The sequence below is a fragment of the Polypterus senegalus genome, chromosome 2 (genome assembly GCF_016835505.1).
Source record: "Polypterus senegalus isolate Bchr_013 chromosome 2, ASM1683550v1, whole genome shotgun sequence".
Classification (NCBI taxonomy): Eukaryota; Metazoa; Chordata; class Cladistia; order Polypteriformes; family Polypteridae; genus Polypterus; species Polypterus senegalus.
The window spans coordinates 193,532,430-193,552,750 of record NC_053155.1 but is presented as its reverse complement, the minus strand read 5'-3'; the positions used below and the strand labels follow the sequence as shown (position 1 = coordinate 193,552,750).

Genomic DNA, 20,321 nt, shown 5'->3' with positions numbered 1-20,321 from the left:
TTTCCGTTAACAATTAATAATTAGGTTGTAAGGAAAAATCTGCAAATGACTGAGTCCGCGAACCCTGAACCGTGACTTTGCAGGGGTCTACTGTATATACATTTTAAGTGTCATTTTTACATTGTCAAATTTAAACTCCATTATGTTAAAATGGTTAGTTTAAAGTCTGTATATGCTCTTTGTGGTTGCTTACTTAAAATAAGTGATTTTAAAGGGTTTGCATTTTGTCTAGTTTTATGTATATATAATGATCCGTTTGCCTTGTTGTATTTCTTAGTTTGATTGTTTAGTGTTAATTGTAAAATTGTAAACCCTTCCTTTTTAATATACTTGCACAGACATTCCTGAACATGTTTGTGGACAGTAACCAGGATGTACGAAGACGGTCTGTAAATGAAGATGATAATCCTCCCTCTCCTATAGGTGAAATGATGGACACACTAATGTCTCAGTTGCAACCTCAGCAGCAGCAGGTACTTGTGTTGTTTAACTGATTGATTTGAATTATTGATTTAAAGTGATACTTCAACACGAAAAATATATATATATTTTTTTAAAAATATAATTACCTAAAGGTACAGTTAGTCACCTGTGTCCCGGCAAAACATATTAATGCAAAGAATATAACAAGTGCCACTTCTCTAACAATTAAAAAAGAGAAACTTTAATGTTAAGTCAGTTGTCTGGAATTGATTTGTATATGAAAGATCTGTTGTCAAACAAAATAATATAAAAAACAATGTTTTTAAGAAGACATCAGCAGTTAAAAGCAACAGCATATAAAACTGACAGATTTGACAAGTTTCATTTCACATAGAAAACTTTAAAGTTGGGAGAAATTAAAAAGAAAGATGTTCTGATTTGGACAATTAAAGCCCCAGAAGTTTGTGAAATTTAAAAAATGAATTAATTCAACTCGTCTATTAAATAAAAGTCTTCAGCAGTATTTTTTAACCAACCAACTTAACAGTGATTCTCAGACAAACTAAAATTTAAAAGCATGTTGTTACCAAAAAAAAAATCTTTAATTAGTTTGTTTAAATACAAATATCCTGAATTATCTTGGAATTCACTAATTTAGCAATACAGATATGTTTGAACTTTTATGTTTAGTATTGATTTTAAGCAATGTTTTACAGTTACTGGACAGAAAATGTCAGACAATTAATGTAAAGAGTGAACATGCTAAGATAAATCGGTTTGTTCATGATATGTCATTCTTTATAAACCCTATGCTGAAATCCCCTTCCAGTGTATTAGATCCCCATTTGTTGTTAAATTGAGGAGATTCACATCTCTGCCACATATTAAAGTTCAAGCCCTGCTTTGTATTTCATTACTTATGAATGCCAATGCATGTAGACCTTCATTAATCCATCACCATTGTGACCTGATGTTTGCCGGATTAGTAAATACAGTGCATCTGGAAAGTATTCACAGCGCATAACTTTGTCCACATTCTGTTATGTTACAGCCTTAATCCAAAATGGATTAAATTCATTTTTTTCCTCAGAATTCTACACACAACACCCCATAATGACAACGTGAAAAAAGTTTACTTGAGGTTTTTGCAAATTTATTAAAAATAAAAAAACAGAGAAATCACATGTACATAAGTATTCAAAGCTTCTGCTCAATACTTTGTCGATGCACCTTTGGCAGCAATTACAGCCTCAAGTCTTTTTGAATATGATGCCACAAGCTTGGCACACCTATCCTTGGCCAGTTTCGCCCATTCCTCTTTGCAGCACCTCTCAAGCTCCATCAGGTTGGATGGGAAGCGTCGGTGCACAGCCATTTTAAGATCTCTACAGAGATGTTCAATCGGATTTAAGTCTGTGCTCTGGCTGAGCCACTCAAGAACATTCACAGAGTTGTCCTGTAGCCACTCATTTGATATCTTGGCTGTGTGCTTAGGGTTGTTGTCCTGCTGAAAGATGAACCATCGCCCCAGTCTGAGGTCAAGAGCGCTCTCGAGCAGGTTTTCGTCCAGGATGTGTCTGTACATTGCTGCCGTCATCTTTCTTTTTATCCTGACTAGTCTCCCAGTTCCTGCCACTGACTTTCATCTGGCCACTCTACCATACAGGCCTGATTGGTGGATTGCTGCAGAGATGGTTGTCCTTCTGGAAGGTTCTCCTTTTTCCACAGAGGACCTCTGGAGCTCTGACAGAGTGACCATCGGGTTCTTGGTCACCTCCCTGACTAAGGCCCTTCTCCTCCAATCGCTCAGTTTACATGGCCGGCCAGCTCTAGGAAGAGTCTTGGTGGTTTTGAACTTCTACCACTTACGGATGATGGAGGCCACTGTACTCATTGGGACCTTCAAAGCAGCAGAAAATTTTCTGTAACCTTCCCCAGATTTGTGCCTCGAGACAATCCTGTCTCGGCGGTCTACAGACAATTTCTTTGACTTCATGCTTGGTTTGTGCTCTGACATGAACTGTCAACTGTGGGACCTTATATAGACAGGTGTGTGCCTTTCCAAATCATGTCCAATCAACTGAATTTACCACAGGTGGACTCCATTTAAGCTGCAGAAACATCTCAAGGATGATCAGGGGAAACAGGATGCAGCTGAGCTCAATTTTGAGCTTCATGGCAAAGGCTGTGAATACTTATGTACAATTGCTTTCTCAGTTTTTTTGTTTTTAATAAATTTGCAAAAATCTCAAACTTTTTTCACATTGTCATTATGAGGTGTTGTGTGTAGAATTCTGAGGAAAAAAATGAATTTAATCAATTTTGGAATAAGGCTGTAACATAACAAAATGTGGAAAAAGTGATACGCTGTGAATACTTTCCGGATGCACTGTATGTCAGATCACAGAAGCATCGCCTCCAAACAGTAGCTAAACATTCCATCATATCTTTAAATATTATGTAAATCAGTACAAATTGGATAATAAAGGAAGCAAACATTAAATGAAAAAGCAAGTGAAATTTTAACAAAGTACTGGTTCTGGAAAGGTACCAAATAAAAACAAAAATTAAAAATGGTGTGTATTCAGCATTTTGGTATTTTCGGCACCGGAAATAAACATCTCACAGTCCTGCAAACTGTAATCCACACCTATTGGTTTGATGTGCTCTGAACATGACATCTTCACCCCCTTGCTTTGAAGTGATCATTACTTTACAACACTTCATTTTACTTTGACGCAATGTGAAGTGCGACACAATCGAGAGTTCACAGGCTCCCTGCACCTTATTGCGAATCCAACAGTAATGCATTATTAGAGAAGGAACCAGATTATAGGGAGGTGAATAAGCTGAAGGTCTACCTGTATTGGTTTACTTAGGTAATAGTTGGGTACTTGATGGATAATACTATTTTAAAGCAGTTGTTTTTGATAGTATTCATATATTTTATTACAGACAAAGTAAATAGCAGAGGCACTTAAAAAGCCATTGAGTGGGATATCTATTTTTGCTGAGTTGAGTATCATTACATTTTATTGGTATTGGTTTCATTTCCCCTGAGGAATTAATAAAGTTTATCAAGTCAAAACAAAAAAAATCAAATACAAAAATTCTGGGATATCCCAATATATACTGTGTGTGTGTGTGTGTGTGTATATATATATATATATGTATATATATATATATACACACACACATAAATATCTAGTATAAACATGTAGTCATGGAATAATACATAAAAATTACCATGAAACATGATTCTGGATTGTTATTTTTCTGACGATTTTTAATTTCAGCCATTTACAAAGCAGCCTGGAAGTACCAGTGGTTACCCCTTGACCTCACCTCCCACTTCTTACCACACTGGAGTTGCTCCTTCACCTTCAATGATGCCCACCCAGTCTCCAGGTAAGTAAGTTTTATAACTGACAACCTGCTCACATTTTAGGCTTGATCTCATTCACTCTTTAGTCCATACAGTGTACATTTCTAAGTGTGATGTATGTGACAAAGCACCTGACAAAATTTAATTCTTTGGTTTTCTTGTCATGAATCAATTAGCTGTTTATTTGTATATAAGTTGCACAAAGCGTTTAGTGTCGTGATCATCATTTGCGTTACTTCATCCAAATTCTCATGTTATTTGTTGTACATTAGACTTTTTTTTCACTCCAGTCCCATGGTCTGAAAGTACAGTGTACTGTTTTCAGGCTTCAGTCTTGGGCAACCAGCCCACAGTACTGCATTTTTTTAAAATGAATTTGCACTTGATGGAGTTTGATGAGCCAATGATTGATTGTGTGCTGTGCAGGGAACATCCACGCAGCAAACTCGCCTAGTGGCGCTCTGCGGGCCCCTTCACCAGCTTCGTTTGGCCCTACCCCGTCTCCCTCATCTCTGGGGATTTCAATGGGGCAGACTTCCAACTTTGCGAGTCCACATGGTAAGTGCATGTGCCAAACAACTACACAGTAAACACAAACTCATTATATGAGCAGATCCCCTATATTAAAGTTATTTTTAGCTGGTTAACCTATTTGTATGTTTATTTATATGCTGACCTATTAAATAACCCTAATTTGTCTAGGACCATGTTTGCCTCTCCAGTTTTGCTAAAGCAAAAATATGTAGCTTATGCTTTTTTTTAACTGAACAAGGGCAAGTAATGTTTAATGGCTTTGTTTACCAGCTACACTATTAATTTTTTTAAGTTATTCTGTATTCTGATAATCTAGTCTGTGCTATTACTTTTATGAGTCATGTATTCTGATTGCATCACTAGGGTAGCCAACCTTTTATTTTCAAAAGAATACTAAAATGTTAATATTGACAGACTCATTAATGACATCTTTATTTTTATCGGACTGCTATTACACAATAAGGCAAAAATGCTAGAAAATTTTGAGATACTGTCTAAGTACATTTTTGTGCAGTTATACGAGATTTTCTGATAAATGTCTATGTACTTTTATTGTTGAAGGGACTCTTGATCCCAGTTCACCTTATGCCATGATGTCTCCAAGTCAACGCCCTGGAAACTGGCCTGGTTCACCTCAGGTTTCAGGCCCCTCACCAGCAGCACGAATACCTGGGATGTCACCAGCAAACCCATCGTTGCACTCACCAATTCCAGATGCATCACATTCCCCACGAGCTGGAACAAGTAGGTGTTTAACAAGTGCTTTTAAATAACCACTTATATATATATATATATATATATATATATATATATATATATATATATATATATATATATATATATATATATATATATATATATATATATATATATATATATATATATATATATATATATATATATATATATATATATATATATATATATATATATATATATATATATATATATATACACACACACATATATACAGGTAAAATTCTGTTACAATGAATATCTTTACAATGAAATTTTCATTACAACAAAGTATTTTTATGGCCCCAACAGTTTCCCCATATGACGCGAGTCTATAGAAATCTTGTTACTACGAAGTACATTCAGCTGATACTTTCATTACAACGAAGTGCCCAAAAAACCTTGAAATGCCTGAATGAATCGTCCACAGAGCAGTTAGTTCTGTGGCCGCAGTTCAGTTGTGCACAACGATCCCGAAACAGAAACATTGTAATTTTTTTTCTTTCTTCGAACTTTCCTTGTGCTGTTTTTTTTTTTTTTTTTTTGCCTTTTTTGTTTCCTGCGGTTTTCAGTGATACCTTTTGCTTATTGCTCATCAACATTTGAAAAACATCCATTGGAATGGATGACTCAGGCGCCGCCACGAGTGGCAGCCTTTCCAGCAGCTCCTTGTACGACTTTATTTTTCTACCTTGTGATCCTGCGAAGTGTGAACTCGCTACCAAATAAGATTGACGAACTGGCCACTCTTGTGAAAAATGTCAGGCCCTGCAGAGAATGCAGTTTGTTGTGTTTTTGTGAAACGTGGCTAACAACTTCCATCCCAGATGCTAACGTGGAGCTACCCGGTTTTAGCACAGATAGAGTGGACTGAAACGCGAAAAGCGGAAAGGAGGTGGACTTGCTCTCTATGTAAATACAAGGTGGTGCAACTCTGGACATGTAAAAGTCAAAATCTCCACTTGCTGCAGGGACATCGAACTGTTGGCCGTAAGTTTGCGTTCCTATTACTTGCCCAGAGAGTTTGGACACGTCATTGTTGTTATTGTTTACATCCCCCCTCGGGCGGACATGGAGATAGCGGGTGACATTATCCATTCCGCTGTTGCTAAATTACAAACACAGCACCCTGAGGCGCTTGTGCTAATCGCTGGAGACTTTAACCATGTGACACTGGACAAGACATTACCTGCCTTCTCCCAGTATGTGGGTTGTAACACCCGGGGAAATATCACTATTGACCTACTGTATGCAGGCATTAAAGACGCACACAGCGCCACCCCACTGCCTGCACTTGGGAAAGCAGATCATAACCTGGTTTTGCTTTAGCCTCACTACAAACCAAGAGTAAGGGAGCTACCTAAAAACCACACGCTCATTCAGGAAGTGGTCCCCTGAGGCAGAGCAGGCTCTGAGAGATGACTTTGGAACTATGGACTGGGATACCCTGCAGGGATCATATAGTGAGAACATTGAGGTCGTCATTGACTGCATTACTAAATACATCAACATCTGTATGGACAATGTAGTCTCAGTAACAACAGTACGCTGCTGTGCTAACAGCAAGCCATGGATTGATTACAAGTGTCATCAAGGGCCTTTTGAACCAGAAGAAAATGGCTTTTAAAGGTGGTGATTAGCATGTGCAGAAGGAACTCAGAGTCCAGCTCAGGGCAGCAAGGAGCAGTACAGGAGAGAGCTGGAGCATATGTTGCAGAATAACAGTATGAAGGAAGTGTGGGATGGGATGAAGATCATCACTGGCTGCAGCTTTAAGCGGCGTGCCACCATCGAGAGACGTGGAGAGAGCAAACCAAATCAACAACTTCTTTAACAGGTTTGACCACCCTAACCCACTCTCACCTTTTCTTCTTCTGATACCAGCATAGGAGATACATCCCCACCCACAATTACAGCAGCCCAGGTGAGCAGAGAGCTGAGGAGACTTCGTGCCAGCAAAGCAGCGGCTCCAGATGGAGTATCGCCACAGCTTCTGAAGGCCTGTGCGCTGGAGCTGGGGAGTCCTCTACAGCGCATCTTCAACCTGAGCCTGGAACAGGGGAGAGTCCCGAGGCTTTGGAAGACATCTTGCATCACCCCAGTCCCAAAGGTATAATTCTAATGAGCTGAATGACTTCCGGCCTGTCGCTCTGACGTCACATGTGATGAAGACCATGGAGCGGCTGCTGCTTCACCACCTGAGGCCACTGGTCCGCCATGCCCTCAACCCTCTGCAGTTTACATATCAGGAGAAGGTGGGAGCGGAGGGTGCCATCATCTATATGCTACACCGATCCCTCTCCCTCTTGGACAGAGGCAGTGGTACTGTAAGAATTATGTTTCTGGACTTCTCTAGCGCCTTCAGCACCATCCAATCCTCTGCTCCTTAGGGACAAGCTGACAGAGATGGGAGTAGATTCATACCTGGTGGCATGGATTGTGGACTATCTTACAGACAGACCTCAGTATGTGCATCTCGGGAACTGCAGGTCTGACATTGTGGTCAGCAGCACAGGAGCGCCGCAGGGGACTGTACTTTCTCCGGTCCTGTTCAGCCTATATACATCGGACTTTCAATACGTCCTGCCACGTGCAAAATTTCGCTGATGGCACTGCTATCGTGGGCTGCATCAGGAGTGGGCAGGAGGAGGAGTACAGAAATCTAATCAAGGACTTTGTTAAATGGTGTGACTCAAACCATTTACACCTGAACACCAGCAAAACCAAGGAGCTGGTGGTGGATTTTAGGAGACCCACAACCCTCCTGGACCTCGTGATTATCAGAGGCAACTGTGTGCAGAGGGTGCAGACGTATAAATACCTGGGAGTGCAGCTGGATGATAATTTTGACTGGACTGCCAATACTGATGCTCTGTGCAAGAGAGGACAGAGCCGACTATACTTCCTTAGAAGACTGGCGTCCTTCAACATCTGCAATAAGGTGCTGCAGATGTTATATCAGACGGTTGTGGCAAGTGCCCTCTTCTACACGTTTGTGTGCTGGGGAGGCAGCATAAAGAAGGACGCCTCACGCCCAGACAAACTGGTGAGGAAGGCAGGCTCTATTGTAGGCATGGAGCTGGACAGTTTGACATCCGTGGCAGAGTGAAGGGCGCTGAGCAGGCTCCTGTCCGTCATGGAGAATCCACTGCATCCACTGAACAGTATCATCTCCAGACAGAGGAGCAGATTCAGCGACAGACTGCTCCACTGTCCTGCTCCACTGACAGACTGAGGAGATCATTCGTCCCCCACACTATGCGACTCTTCAGTTCTACCCTTTGGGTAAACGTTAACATTATACAAAGTTATTGTCTGTTTTACCTGCATTTTTATGTCTTTAATATTGTTTTTTATCAGTATGCTGCTGCTGGAGTATGTGAATTTCCCCTTGGGATTAATAAAGTATCTGTCTGTCTATCTATCTGTCTGTCTGGAAGTTAACTAAATTGTCACCCTCCTATAGAAACGGCAGACACGAAAAAATGATAACAGTACATATTAGGGGAAAAAAAAGCTTTACATTTTTGCAGCTCTCAATTGTGGCAAAACGAAAAAAGACTTTGCCAGTGAATTTGCAATTTCTCCATCGACGCTGTCAACTTTCTTGAAAAAGTCTTGGGTTGCAAACGTATGTGAACTGCTGCATTTGATAAAGCAGTTTTTATGTGGTTCAGTGATGCTCGTTCAAGATACATTCTTATTAATATGGCACTCTTTCAAGAAAATGTGAGGTTTGTAAACTCTCTTGGGACCTCCCCCAACTAGACATGCCGAAGAGCGTTGTGAAGTACAATCTCCATGTCTATGGAAGACTATTTATCTGTTGCCGCTATGCTGTGTCTCTCTGCCAAAGCAAACAGAAAAGATATCGGTGGGTGATGCAACCTGACTGCTGTATCTGTGTATAGCAGAGTGGCAGATCACGCTACAATAAATGTGTGCTGTTCCTGTTTCAAGCTGAATAAAGCTGGTTTTGCTAAAGTACTGAGACTCAGACTCGTGTTTTCGGGTGCAAGACAGGGACTTACAGCGCAACCCTGATCTTTTATGATTTGCTTCTGTGTCGCTTCACTGCAGTTCTATGAGCCTGTTATTGCCCTGCCCCAACAACGGACAAACAGTCTTCCACAGACACTGCAATTGCGCTTTGGGACGCATTTCAGCGTGTCGTTTCCGTTGGGTGGGGTGTTGGGTCTCTTTAGAGTTCAGAAACCTCACAATATGAAGAACAAAAGGATGATTCAGCTCCTGATTGATAACTGTGCTGCCCACAACATGCTTCCACATTTAGATAATGTTTGCATTGAATTCCTCCCACCCAATTGCACAGCAGTGCTTCAGCCATTGGATTTTGGGCATCATTCGCACCATGAAAGTGTATTATCACAAGGAAATGCTGGGAAAAATTCTTGTAGACAGGAGTAGATTAAAATTAATGCGAAATAAACTATTGAAATGATTGCAAATCCCTGGGCGCAAGTTAAAGAAAGTACTATAGTAACAAATACAGAATCTCATTACGATTAAATTTTTTTAGGTCCCTGGAAGTTCGTTGTAATGGAATTTTACCATACATACATACATACATACATACATACATACATACATACATACATACATACATACATACATACATACATACATACATACATTACATACATACATACATACATACATACATACATACATACATAGAAAGAAAAAAATGTGTGTGTGTATAGAGTGAATCTTCTTTCAGCTGCTCCCGTTAGGATCATCTTGCTCCATATCTTCCTGTCCTCTACATCTTGCTCTGTCACACGCATCCCCTGCCTGTCTTTCTCAACAAATCCATAAACCTTCTCCTAGGCCTTACCTCATTTCCACTTGCCTAGTAGCTCTATTCTTAGCATCCTCTTCCCAATATACCCAGCAATCTCGCCTCTCTGACTTTGTCTCCCAACTGTCCAACCTGAACCGACCCTTTAATGTACTCATTTCTAATCCTGTCCATCCCCATCACACCCAATGAAAATCTTAGCATCTTTAACTCTATCACCTCTAGCTCTGTCTCCTGCTTTCTGGTCAGTGCCACTGTCTCCAACCCAAAATAACAAAGCTGGTCTCACTACCATCCTATAGACCTTCCCTTTCACTCTTGCTGTCACAAATTACTCCTGACACTCTTCTCCACCGATTCTAACCTGCTTGCACTCTCTTTTTCATCTCTCTTCCGCAATCCCAGTTACTCTGTACTGTTGATCCCAAGTATTTAAACTCATCCACCTTCACCAACTCTATTCTCTGCATCCTCACCATTCCACTGACCTTCTTCTTATTCACACACGTATTCTATCTTGTTCATTCTGACCTTCATTCCTCTCCTCTCTAGAGCATATCTCCAGTTCTCCTCAACCTGCTCTCTACTCTCGCTACAGATCACAATGTCATCAGCAAACATCATAGTCCAAGGGGACTCTTGTCTAATCTCATCTGTCAACCTGTCCATAACCATTGCCAATAAGAAAGGTTTCAGAACTGACCCCTGATGTAATCCCATCTCCACTTTGAATGCATCCGTCACTCCTACCACAGACCTTACCACTGTCAAACATCCCTTATACATATCCTGTACAACACTTGCATACTTCTCTGCCACTCCTTACTTCCTCATACAATACCACAGCTCCTCTTGAGGCAAATTGTCATATGCTTTCTCCAGGTCCACAAAGACACAATGCAGCTCCTCCTGGCCTTCCCTATAATTCTCCATCAACACCCTCAGAGCAAACATTGCATCTGTGGTGCTTTTTCTTGGCATGAAACCTTACTGCTGCTCACTAATCATCACCTTCCTTCTTAACCTAGCTTAAACTACTCTTTGTCATAACTTCATGCTGTGGCTCATCAATTTTATCCCCCTGTAGTTACTACATCTCTGTACATACCCCTTGTTCTTAAAAATCAGTAGCAGTGCACTTCTTCTCCACTCTTCAGGCATCCTCTCATTTTCCAAGACTCCATTAAACAATCTGGTTAAAAATTCCACTCCCATCTCTCCTAAACACCTCCATGCTTCCACAGGTATGTCATCTGGACCAACGGCCTTTCCATTCTTCATCTTCTTCATAGCAATCCTTACTTCCTCCTTGCTAATTTGTTGTACTTTCTGATTCACTATCTCCACATCATCCAACCTTCTCTTTCTCTCATTCATCAGCCTCTTAAAGTACTCTTTCCATCTTCTCAACACACCCTCCTCACTTGTGAGTATGTTTCCATCTTTATTTTTTATGACCCTAACCTGCTGCTCATCTTTCCCAGCTTGGTCCCTCTGTATAGCCAATTGGTACAGGTCTTGATTGATTGAAATTTGGATGTTTTTGTGAGGTTTCGTATTTATGTTAAATTGTTACCTGAAGCAGTTTTGTTTTGTTGCAAAGATTCATGTAACGATTAATGGATATTTTCTTTTTTTTTTTTTATTATTATTAATTTTATTACAATCCATACATAGCAATCAAGTTTTTACAAAAAAAAGAATTGTGTTAAGAACAGATCGATTAATGGATATTTTCTGAAGTATCTTTGTTTTACATATCTCTTATACATATATCTTTCTTCGCTGTAGTTGGCAGTATAACAGAGTGTCTGTGCAGTTTTGTCCTTGTATTTCTGCTGAATTTGGGATGTTTGGGTGAATCACTGCAGTTTTCATTAGTTTATGATTCAGTTCACTTTGCTCACAGCAGAGTCATCTGTTGTGCATTTAAGATTTCCCCATTATTTCCCATCTTGTCCCCATCATTAGATCTACAGTATCACCTAATAGGGAATTCAAAATCTTTTTAGCTTTCTCCTGATCATTATTTTTCAGTGACGTTCTCCCTAATGTTTATTTGTTATATTTAAAAAATGCACATTTATACTGCAAGGACTTTACAAGGCATAATGTGCAATTTGTTAGTTTTATTTATGTATAACTAGTAACTCACTATTGTGTAATGCAATCACTTTTTTCATGTCAAACCTACCTGTAATCACACATTAAAAGTTTGGGTTAAATCAGCTAAAAAACATGTTATTTTGAAAGATGTATACATGCAGCATAATGTATTTGATAATTACTCTTAATATGCAGTAAAAATTACTTTCACAATATAAAATATGCTGTATATAAATCCACGATTTGCCACATCTGTTTTTATGTATTATGTTTTTTAGGCTCCCAGTCAATGCCAACTAACATGCCTCCACCGCGCAAACTACCTCAGCGTTCTTGGGCAGCCTCCATCCCAACCATCTTGAACCACAGTGCCTTGCATGTTTTGTTGTTACCCTCACCCACACCTTGCCTTGTGCCTGGGTTGGCAGGCAGCTACCTCTGCTCCCCTCTTGAGCGTTTCCTGGGCTCTGTCATCATGAGACGCCATTTACAAAGAATTATACAGCAAGAACCCAATGTAAGTTTACGTGTTAACCATAGTAGAAATAGCTGAACATTTATAATATACAATGCATCCGCAAAGTATTCACAGCTCATCACTTTTTCCACATTTTGTTACGTTACAGCCTTATTCCAAAATGGATTAAATTCATTTTTTTTCCTCAGAATTCTATACACAACACTCCATAATGACAATGTGAAAAAAGTTTACTTGAGGTTTTGCAAATTTATTACAAATAAAAAAAGAGAAAGCACATGTACATAAGTATTCACAGCCTTTGCCATTAAGCTCAAAATTGAGCTCAGTTGCATCCTGTCTCCCCTGATCATCCTTGAGATATTTCTGCAGCTTAATTGGAGTCCACCGGGGGGAAATTCAGTTGATTGGGCATGATTTGGAAAGATACACACCTGTCAATATAAGGTCCCACAGCTGACAGTTCATGTCAGAGCACAAACCAAGCATGAAGTCAAAGGAATTGTCTGTAGACCTCTGAGACAGGATTGTTTCGAGTCACAAATCTGGGGGAGGTTACAGAAAAATGTCTGCTGCTTTGAAGGTCCCAATGAGCACAGTGGCCTCCATCATCCGTAAGTGGAAGAAGTTCGAAACCACCAGGACTCTTCCTAGAGCTGGCCGGCCATCTAAACTGAGCGATCGGGGGAGAAGAGCCTTAGTCAGGGAGGTGACCAAGAACCCGATGGTTCTTCTGTCAGAGCTCCAGAAGTCCTCTGTGGAGAGAGGAGAACGTTCCAGAAGGACAACCATCTCTGCAGCAATCCACCAATCAGGCCTGTATGGTAGAGTGGCCAGACGAAAGCCACTCCTTAGTGAAAGGCACATGGCAGCCCACCTGGAGTTTGCCAAAAGGCACCTGAAGGACTCTCAGACCATGAGAAACAAAATTCTCTGGTCTGATGAGACAAAGATTGAACTCTTTGGTGTGAATGCCAGGCGTCATGTTTGGAGGAAACCAGGCACCGCTCATCAGCAGGCCAATACCATCCCCACAGTGAAGCATGGTGGTGGCAGCATCATTCTGTGGGGATGTTTTTCAGCGGCAGGAACTGGGAGACTAGTCACGATAAAGGGAAAGATGACTGCAGCAATGTACAGAGACATCCTGGATGAAAACCTGCTCCAGAGTGCTCTTCACCTCAGACTGGGGCGACGGTTCATCTTTCAGCAGGACAACGACCCTAAGCACACAGCCAAGATATCAAAGGAGTGGCTTCAGGACATCTCTGTGAATGTCCTTCAGTGGCTCAGCCAGAGCCCAGACTTGAATCCGATTGAACATTTCAGGAGAGATCTTAAAATGGCTGTGCACTGACGCTTCCCATCAAACCTGATGAAGCTTGAGAGATGCTGCAAAGATGAATGAGCAAAACTGGCCAAGGAAAGGTGTGCCAAGCTTGTGGCATCATATTCCAAAAGACTTGAGGCTGTAATTGCTGCCAAAGGTGCATCGACAAAGTATTGAACAAAGGCTGTGAATACTTATGTACATGCGATTTCTCAGTTTTTTTTTTATTTTTAATAAATTTGCAAAAACCTCAAGTAAACTTTTTTTCACATTGTCATTATGGGGTGTTGTGTGTAGAATTCTGAGGAAAAAAATGCATTTAATCCATTTTGGAATAAGGCTGTAACATAACAAAATGTGGAAAAAGTGATGTGCTGTGAATACTTTCTGGATGCACTGTACATTGTTTTTTGTGTGCAATTTTTTTGTACATTTTGCAACGCCAGTTATGGATTCATATGTTAACTAAATGTTGTAAGTGAAAAGTTGCCAAAATTATAATTGAGTTATGCGAGAAACTAAAATGAATTTATTGATTCCTCTGTTAACTCTGTTAAGTTATTTCTTAATATTTGAAGGTATATTTTATGGAACTTTCTTTAACATTTATATGTAATTGTTGTAGAAAGTATGGAGGTTTTTGGGAAGACTTACATATTGTCAGGGTTTTTTTTTTATTGCAAAATTCATTCATCTTAAACAATTATTTTTTAAGATGCAGGGCAGAACAATTTATGTGCAACACTAAACATTATAGAACCACTAGAAGCAGTGCAAACAAGTGCATCTTGTACTCTGCTAGGCTATGTAAGTTCATTAGTACAGACCTAATCCAAGTCTACAAAATTTGCAGACCTGGTCCAGCAGAATTATTTTTTCCAGATAGTGAATCATATACTTGAATTAACTGGTGGAAGTTCCTTTAAGACTGAAATCTGGAAACATTTATGAAAGTAGCCTTGAGAATTAGGGAATAATTTATTCCAGTCATGCAGCAGTAGTGGAAACCTTGATAACATTTATGAAGTGTCTGGGTGAGACAATGGAACGACCTAATTGTTTGCTAAATGAACAAAATTGATGAATTGAATGGTCTGCTTTCATTTGTCAAATATATTACGTTCATAATTAGTAGCTGAATAAAGCCATGAGTGTATATTCTGTTTTTTCTTGGCCAAATTTACTCGGATACAACTCCTGTTCGCATTACCTTAAATACTAGAATTCGCCAAATATAGAGACAAAGGTTTAAAAACAGTAATTTGTCCTTTCTGGTTTCATTCGTTGTATTACAAGCAGACTCTAATTTTTTGTTACAAGATCCCATCTCCCAAAAACTTTATTTTCTGTCATCCTCTGAAGGGAAAGAATTATTTTCAAACCCCATTGTTAGCTTGAATTTATCTGCTGAGTATCAGTGTTCAGCTTGTATCTTAACTGGGACAGGCAGATGTTTGGCTGGTATTGTTTTTCGTTTAGCAAATTTTAGACTTTAGTATGGCTTATGTGTTTACCTTACACTAAAGTATAATGAAAGCTTGACTGCAGTATTTTGTGGTGAATGGATTTATCACTGTTCTATTATTCATGAACACAGACCTTCGTAAAAGTCATTTTAATATTGTAGAACATCATACAGATAATTGTTGCATAACTAGGTGGTGTACAGTTTTTGGAAGGAATGAAACAAAGGTGGGTGACAAAAAATATAAATGTATAATATTAGGTGACAATGTCGCCTAAAATGCAGTGACACCAGTTTGTTCAGATAATAATAGTAGTAATAATAATAATTCTTTGCATTTATATAGCACTTTTCTCACTACTCAAAGCGCTCAGCAATTGCAGGTTAAGAGCCTTGGTCAAGGGCCCAACAGAGCAGAGTCCCTTTTTTGGCATTTACGGGATTTGCCAGTGCAGATCCGTAGCCTCAGAGCCACTACTCCGCCTTAGTCAAAATGGTCATTCAATTTGTGTAGGCTATCGTTCAGACTTCCAGAGGGCATCTAGCAATAATACAAAATAAGGTTAACAATATAAAAGTGTATAAAATAATGTATTCAAAAGCTCTAATAAAGTAAACAAATGTTACAGGAGAAATATGTTAAATCTGTGCTCACTTATGCCATGCTTATTTATTTACTTATTAATTTATTGTAAAAGTGCAGATGTTTGTTTGCATAGTGCACACATGGAGAAGCATAGTAACAGTTAATACCTGAAATATATTTTCTTATATCCTGAAATTATGCTTTGTCATTATAGTTTCATCAGTACATTTTGTATAATTTACATTTTATTTTATCTCTTCTTAATAAAGACTGAAATTCTACCCTTTCTTTTTTTATCCCTAGCTGCAGATAGTAAATTCAAATGAACCTGGAGTGATCATGTTCAAGACAGAAGTTCTGAAATGTAGAGTTGCATTAAATCCTAAAACATATCAGACACTACAGTTAAAGGTGACTCCAGAGAACACAGGACCTTGGTCCCAAGAGGAGCTGCAAGTTCTGGAGAAATTCTTTGAAACAAGGGTAATGTTGAATAACTGAGCAGCATCTGTTACAAATGTGGTCTCAGGAAAATTTTAGGTTTAACAGGAGAAAATAGTAATGTGATAGAGTATCTCTTGGTTTGAAATTTTCTATATGTTTCCATGGAATGTCTTCAAATCTTTACAACAAGTTCAAATACTCATAATAGGGACATACCAAGTTAGATACTATATTTATTTAAAAGTAAACTCACCCAGGAACTTGTGTCTTTGTGTAGAAAAGGTAATAACCTGTTTTAATCCTTTGTAGTTTTTGTAGTTAAAGGTGGTACGAGCAATTAAAGAAATATTTTAGTGATGATTGAGCAGTCTGTCATCTCGTCATCTCAGTTCTATTCCTTCATGGTGGATTGTTTTGTCTCTGTAGTATTTGATTGTTTTCATTGCTTTAACTACTTTTTCAAGGTACTACTATGAACATATGATTTATATCATGAGTTTTGCATGCATTAGTTTGTATTTCATAATATTTTTTTTTAACTAATAAAGAATGACAATAGAGAAACTGTCAAGCACTTATTTTTTCAGTATACATTGAATGTTGGTTTGGGCAATTTGAAAAAGTGATGATGCAAATACTATAGGTGAAGTAGTACATTTCTTTGTCTGATTTTATGGAGATTTAACAAACTACAGAATGCATTTCCTTTAATCTTCCACTTGTTGAAAGCTGCTTTGTATTGACAGACACAGGATTCCTCCTTTGTCAGAGATGATGAATAATCAATACTATTTTTTTCTCTTTTTGAGAAATATTCAGTAGCTGTTTTTCTAGCATTTAGATTCAGTCTGAAGTAATTGTCTCAAATACAGATTTAAACTGCAAAGCTTATTATTAAATACTTTGAGTTAGTAGCTGTTCTTTTTATTCCACAGGTTGCTGGCCCACCTTTTAAATATAATACATTAAATGCCTTCACTAAACTGCTGGGAGCACCTACTCATATTCTCAGAGATTGTGTTCGGATTATGAAACTTGAGCTGGTAAGTAAAAGCAGCCCAAAACTGTACAAAGAGTTATCTTTCATATTTTCTTACATTTTAAGTTTAACCAATTTGTGTTGACAGCTACATTTGTACTACCTCTATCCCCACCACAGATTACATTTTGTTACTGCCAATTGCTGCTACAATAGAATATATTAGACTATGTAATTTTAAAATAGATTCTTAATGTAATTTATCTCCTTTCCTGTTTTCATTTTCCCAAGAACTAAATAAGTGAAGCTAACATACAGTGTTTAATTTCTTTTGTAAATTGTAAGTGTATATTTACTGATCTATTTGTTTAACAAGAGAGCAACACTTTGTCTACTGGTGACCAGAGGATATTTCTGCTATCAGGATTTCTTTTATCCTATTTAAAAAAAAAATGTTTTCTTGTTAATTTTATATTTAGAGCTCTCACTTTTACTTAGTGATGTTTTATTTCTGTGCTGTATAACGCACTTATTTGTGTTTTCTTGTTTTAGTTTCCCGATCAAGCTGGCCCATTGAAGTGGAATGTACAGTTCTGTTTAACAATTCCTCCCAGTGCACCTCCTATTGCCCCACCAGGGACAATTGCAGTAGTGCTAAAATCCAAAATGCTGTTCTTTGTAAGTATAATGTAATCTAATGCATGACTTTGCTGATGAATTGCTATATTTCTGCTTTATACCGGTTAGTGCTGCATGGTGTCCTGTGTAAATACATCATTTTATTTACTACTAATTGGGCCTTCCTGACTATTAAAACCGTTAAAACTAAAAGATAATCAGAAACATCTCTAATTCTCCCAATGATTAAATTAACATTTCACTGAGAAATAGATTAATTCTGGAGAACTGTTTTTCCTTAGGCTGTCTACAAATAGCTAAGAATTTCTTTGTTAGTCAGTAAGTGAGTCAATCAAGAACATATAGGTTTATATACTGTAGATAAATAAATTAATAATTAATTGTTGATAAATAGTTTAATATAAAGGTTCTTATGTTTTCTGGTAATGACAAATATGTTCTAAGATTTTTCAGTTAAGGGAAACTGAGGTTTCAAGGTAAGATAGTTACAGTATACTCAATAATCATGACAGAGAGAATGGCGTATTAAATACAAATAAGAATTTTGCTATGCTCTGAACACATGACAGTAATGACCCTGTAAACTTATAAACATTGACTTCTCAAGTATCCTCAACAATCTTATCTTTTTATAAAGACTACAAAAATGTTAAGCAGCAATGTTTCTGGAAAGAAATGGTTTTAAAAAATTTCTCTTTGTTGATATTTTTCTTATTTATAAAGCACTCTAAAGATAAGTTATTGCCATTTAATACTATTTAAAATGTACTGAGCATAATTAATTCTCCTAAACAGTGTTGCATTCCAGTTAGTTTATTTTATTAGGTCCCTGGGTAATTTTAAACCCAAATTAAAGCATCTCAACCTCCTATAAAAGGCATGCAATAAATAATGTAGTACTCTAAAGCCCTAATGCTTGTGAGTTTGAACAAGTGCAGCTTTGTGAAGAGGATTTTCTGGGAATGGTATACTCAATCACAGCTAGAAGGACCTATTACAGTTTGATTGCCTAAAGGAAAGGGCAGAAGTATGCATTCGGGTAGTGTCATTTTAAGAGGTCAGACAAAAATAACAAAATAATAGTTTACATTACATTGAAAAAAAAAACTTGAAACAAATAATAGATATAAGTAAACTCAGAAGAAAATTACATTAAAAAAACCATAACCACCTCCATATCATTAATCCAGAGCATCCCTCAGGCTTGGAATTCTTTGTGAAAATGATTAAACCTCACTTGGTTGAGCTGTTATGACCCATTGTAAAGTGTTTAGTCTGAATCAATCTTGGCGACAAGTAGTCTATTGACAACTAGTGGATAAATAAACATCATGCATATTACTATGTGTTTCACCACTATATGATAATTCAGTAATATTCCTGATGCATGTAAGCAAAAGCTGTAAAACCAGTTTTAGTACAAATTGAAAGTGAACCATTAGTTGTATCAAGCAATAGTGAATGACAATGTAAATTGGTTGTCCGGTATTAAGATGGATAGTGAAACTGATGCATGCAGCACTGCATGACATTAACTGCTGTTATATGCCTGGTCATTTCAGTCGTGTAAAGCTGCAGCAAGGTGCAGTATTTACTTGGCAAAATGATTACGATCAAGTGAGGACAAGAAAAATATCAGCCCCCAAAGCACTGCTCACAATTCAGGAAATATCAATATTTGTGTCACTAATCCTTGTGCTGTGGTAGCCTACAATAACACAAGGGGCACATCGATCGTGCAGATCAGGCACTGTCACAAGTGACTTAAAAAAATACAAGAAAAGTGTGTAAAGAAACCTGCTTCAGCTGTCTCAATTGTGACGTTGGTGTGTGTGTGTTGGTGATTGTTTCACAATATATTACAAAAAGGGTAGTTTTTCCTTCTTATATTAGTTTTTATTTTTATATTTTTTCTAACCTTACTTGGAAATTCAGTTTAGTTTTAGTTTTGCTTCATTGTGTATTTTTATTAGTTTTAATGTTGTTTTTATTTCACACAGACATTTCTATTTTATTTTTATATGTATTAGTTTTAGTAATTATGGTATGGTTAAAGAGGTACTATGGAGTTTAGTTTTGTGTTTTTCTGGTACAAACAAGCATAATCAAAACCAGATAGTGAATATGAACAATTCTGTACAATTAAAAAAAATGTACATTTTTTTCTCTGTCATTTGTGCTCAAGAAATGTGTGCTGATTGTTGTCACTTTTTATCTTTTTTATTGCCCAGAATGGGCCAATTTGTAATGAAATTTAGGTGAACTTTAAGGTTTAAAACTAAGTTTTTTGTTTTGTTTTTTTTAACTCTAAATGTCTATACCGCACAACATATCTCACTCAAAGACAATGTGCTTATAATGAATGCCTTCAATATTACATTCACAAATCTCCCAT

At 37.9% G+C, this 20,321-nt stretch overlaps 1 protein-coding gene across 2 annotated transcripts in view; it reads left to right on the top strand.

Annotated features, from left to right (window-relative positions):
- med14 (mediator complex subunit 14) overlaps nt 1-20,321 on the top strand; it is a 106,161-nt gene that overhangs the window by 70,772 nt on the left and 15,068 nt on the right. Inside the window, exons 22-29 of one of the 2 annotated variants that reach the window (XM_039745104.1) lie at nt 339-473; nt 3,720-3,831; nt 4,235-4,366; nt 4,904-5,086; nt 12,284-12,522; nt 16,168-16,347; nt 17,244-17,351; nt 17,840-17,965. In XM_039745104.1, the coding sequence (XP_039601038.1) occupies nt 339-473; nt 3,720-3,831; nt 4,235-4,366; nt 4,904-5,086; nt 12,284-12,522; nt 16,168-16,347; nt 17,244-17,351; nt 17,840-17,965 (1,215 nt within the window). The remainder of the gene's footprint in view (nt 1-338; nt 474-3,719; nt 3,832-4,234; nt 4,367-4,903; nt 5,087-12,283; nt 12,523-16,167; nt 16,348-17,243; nt 17,352-17,839; nt 17,966-20,321) is intronic. The other variant, XM_039745105.1, reaches the window with a different exon arrangement.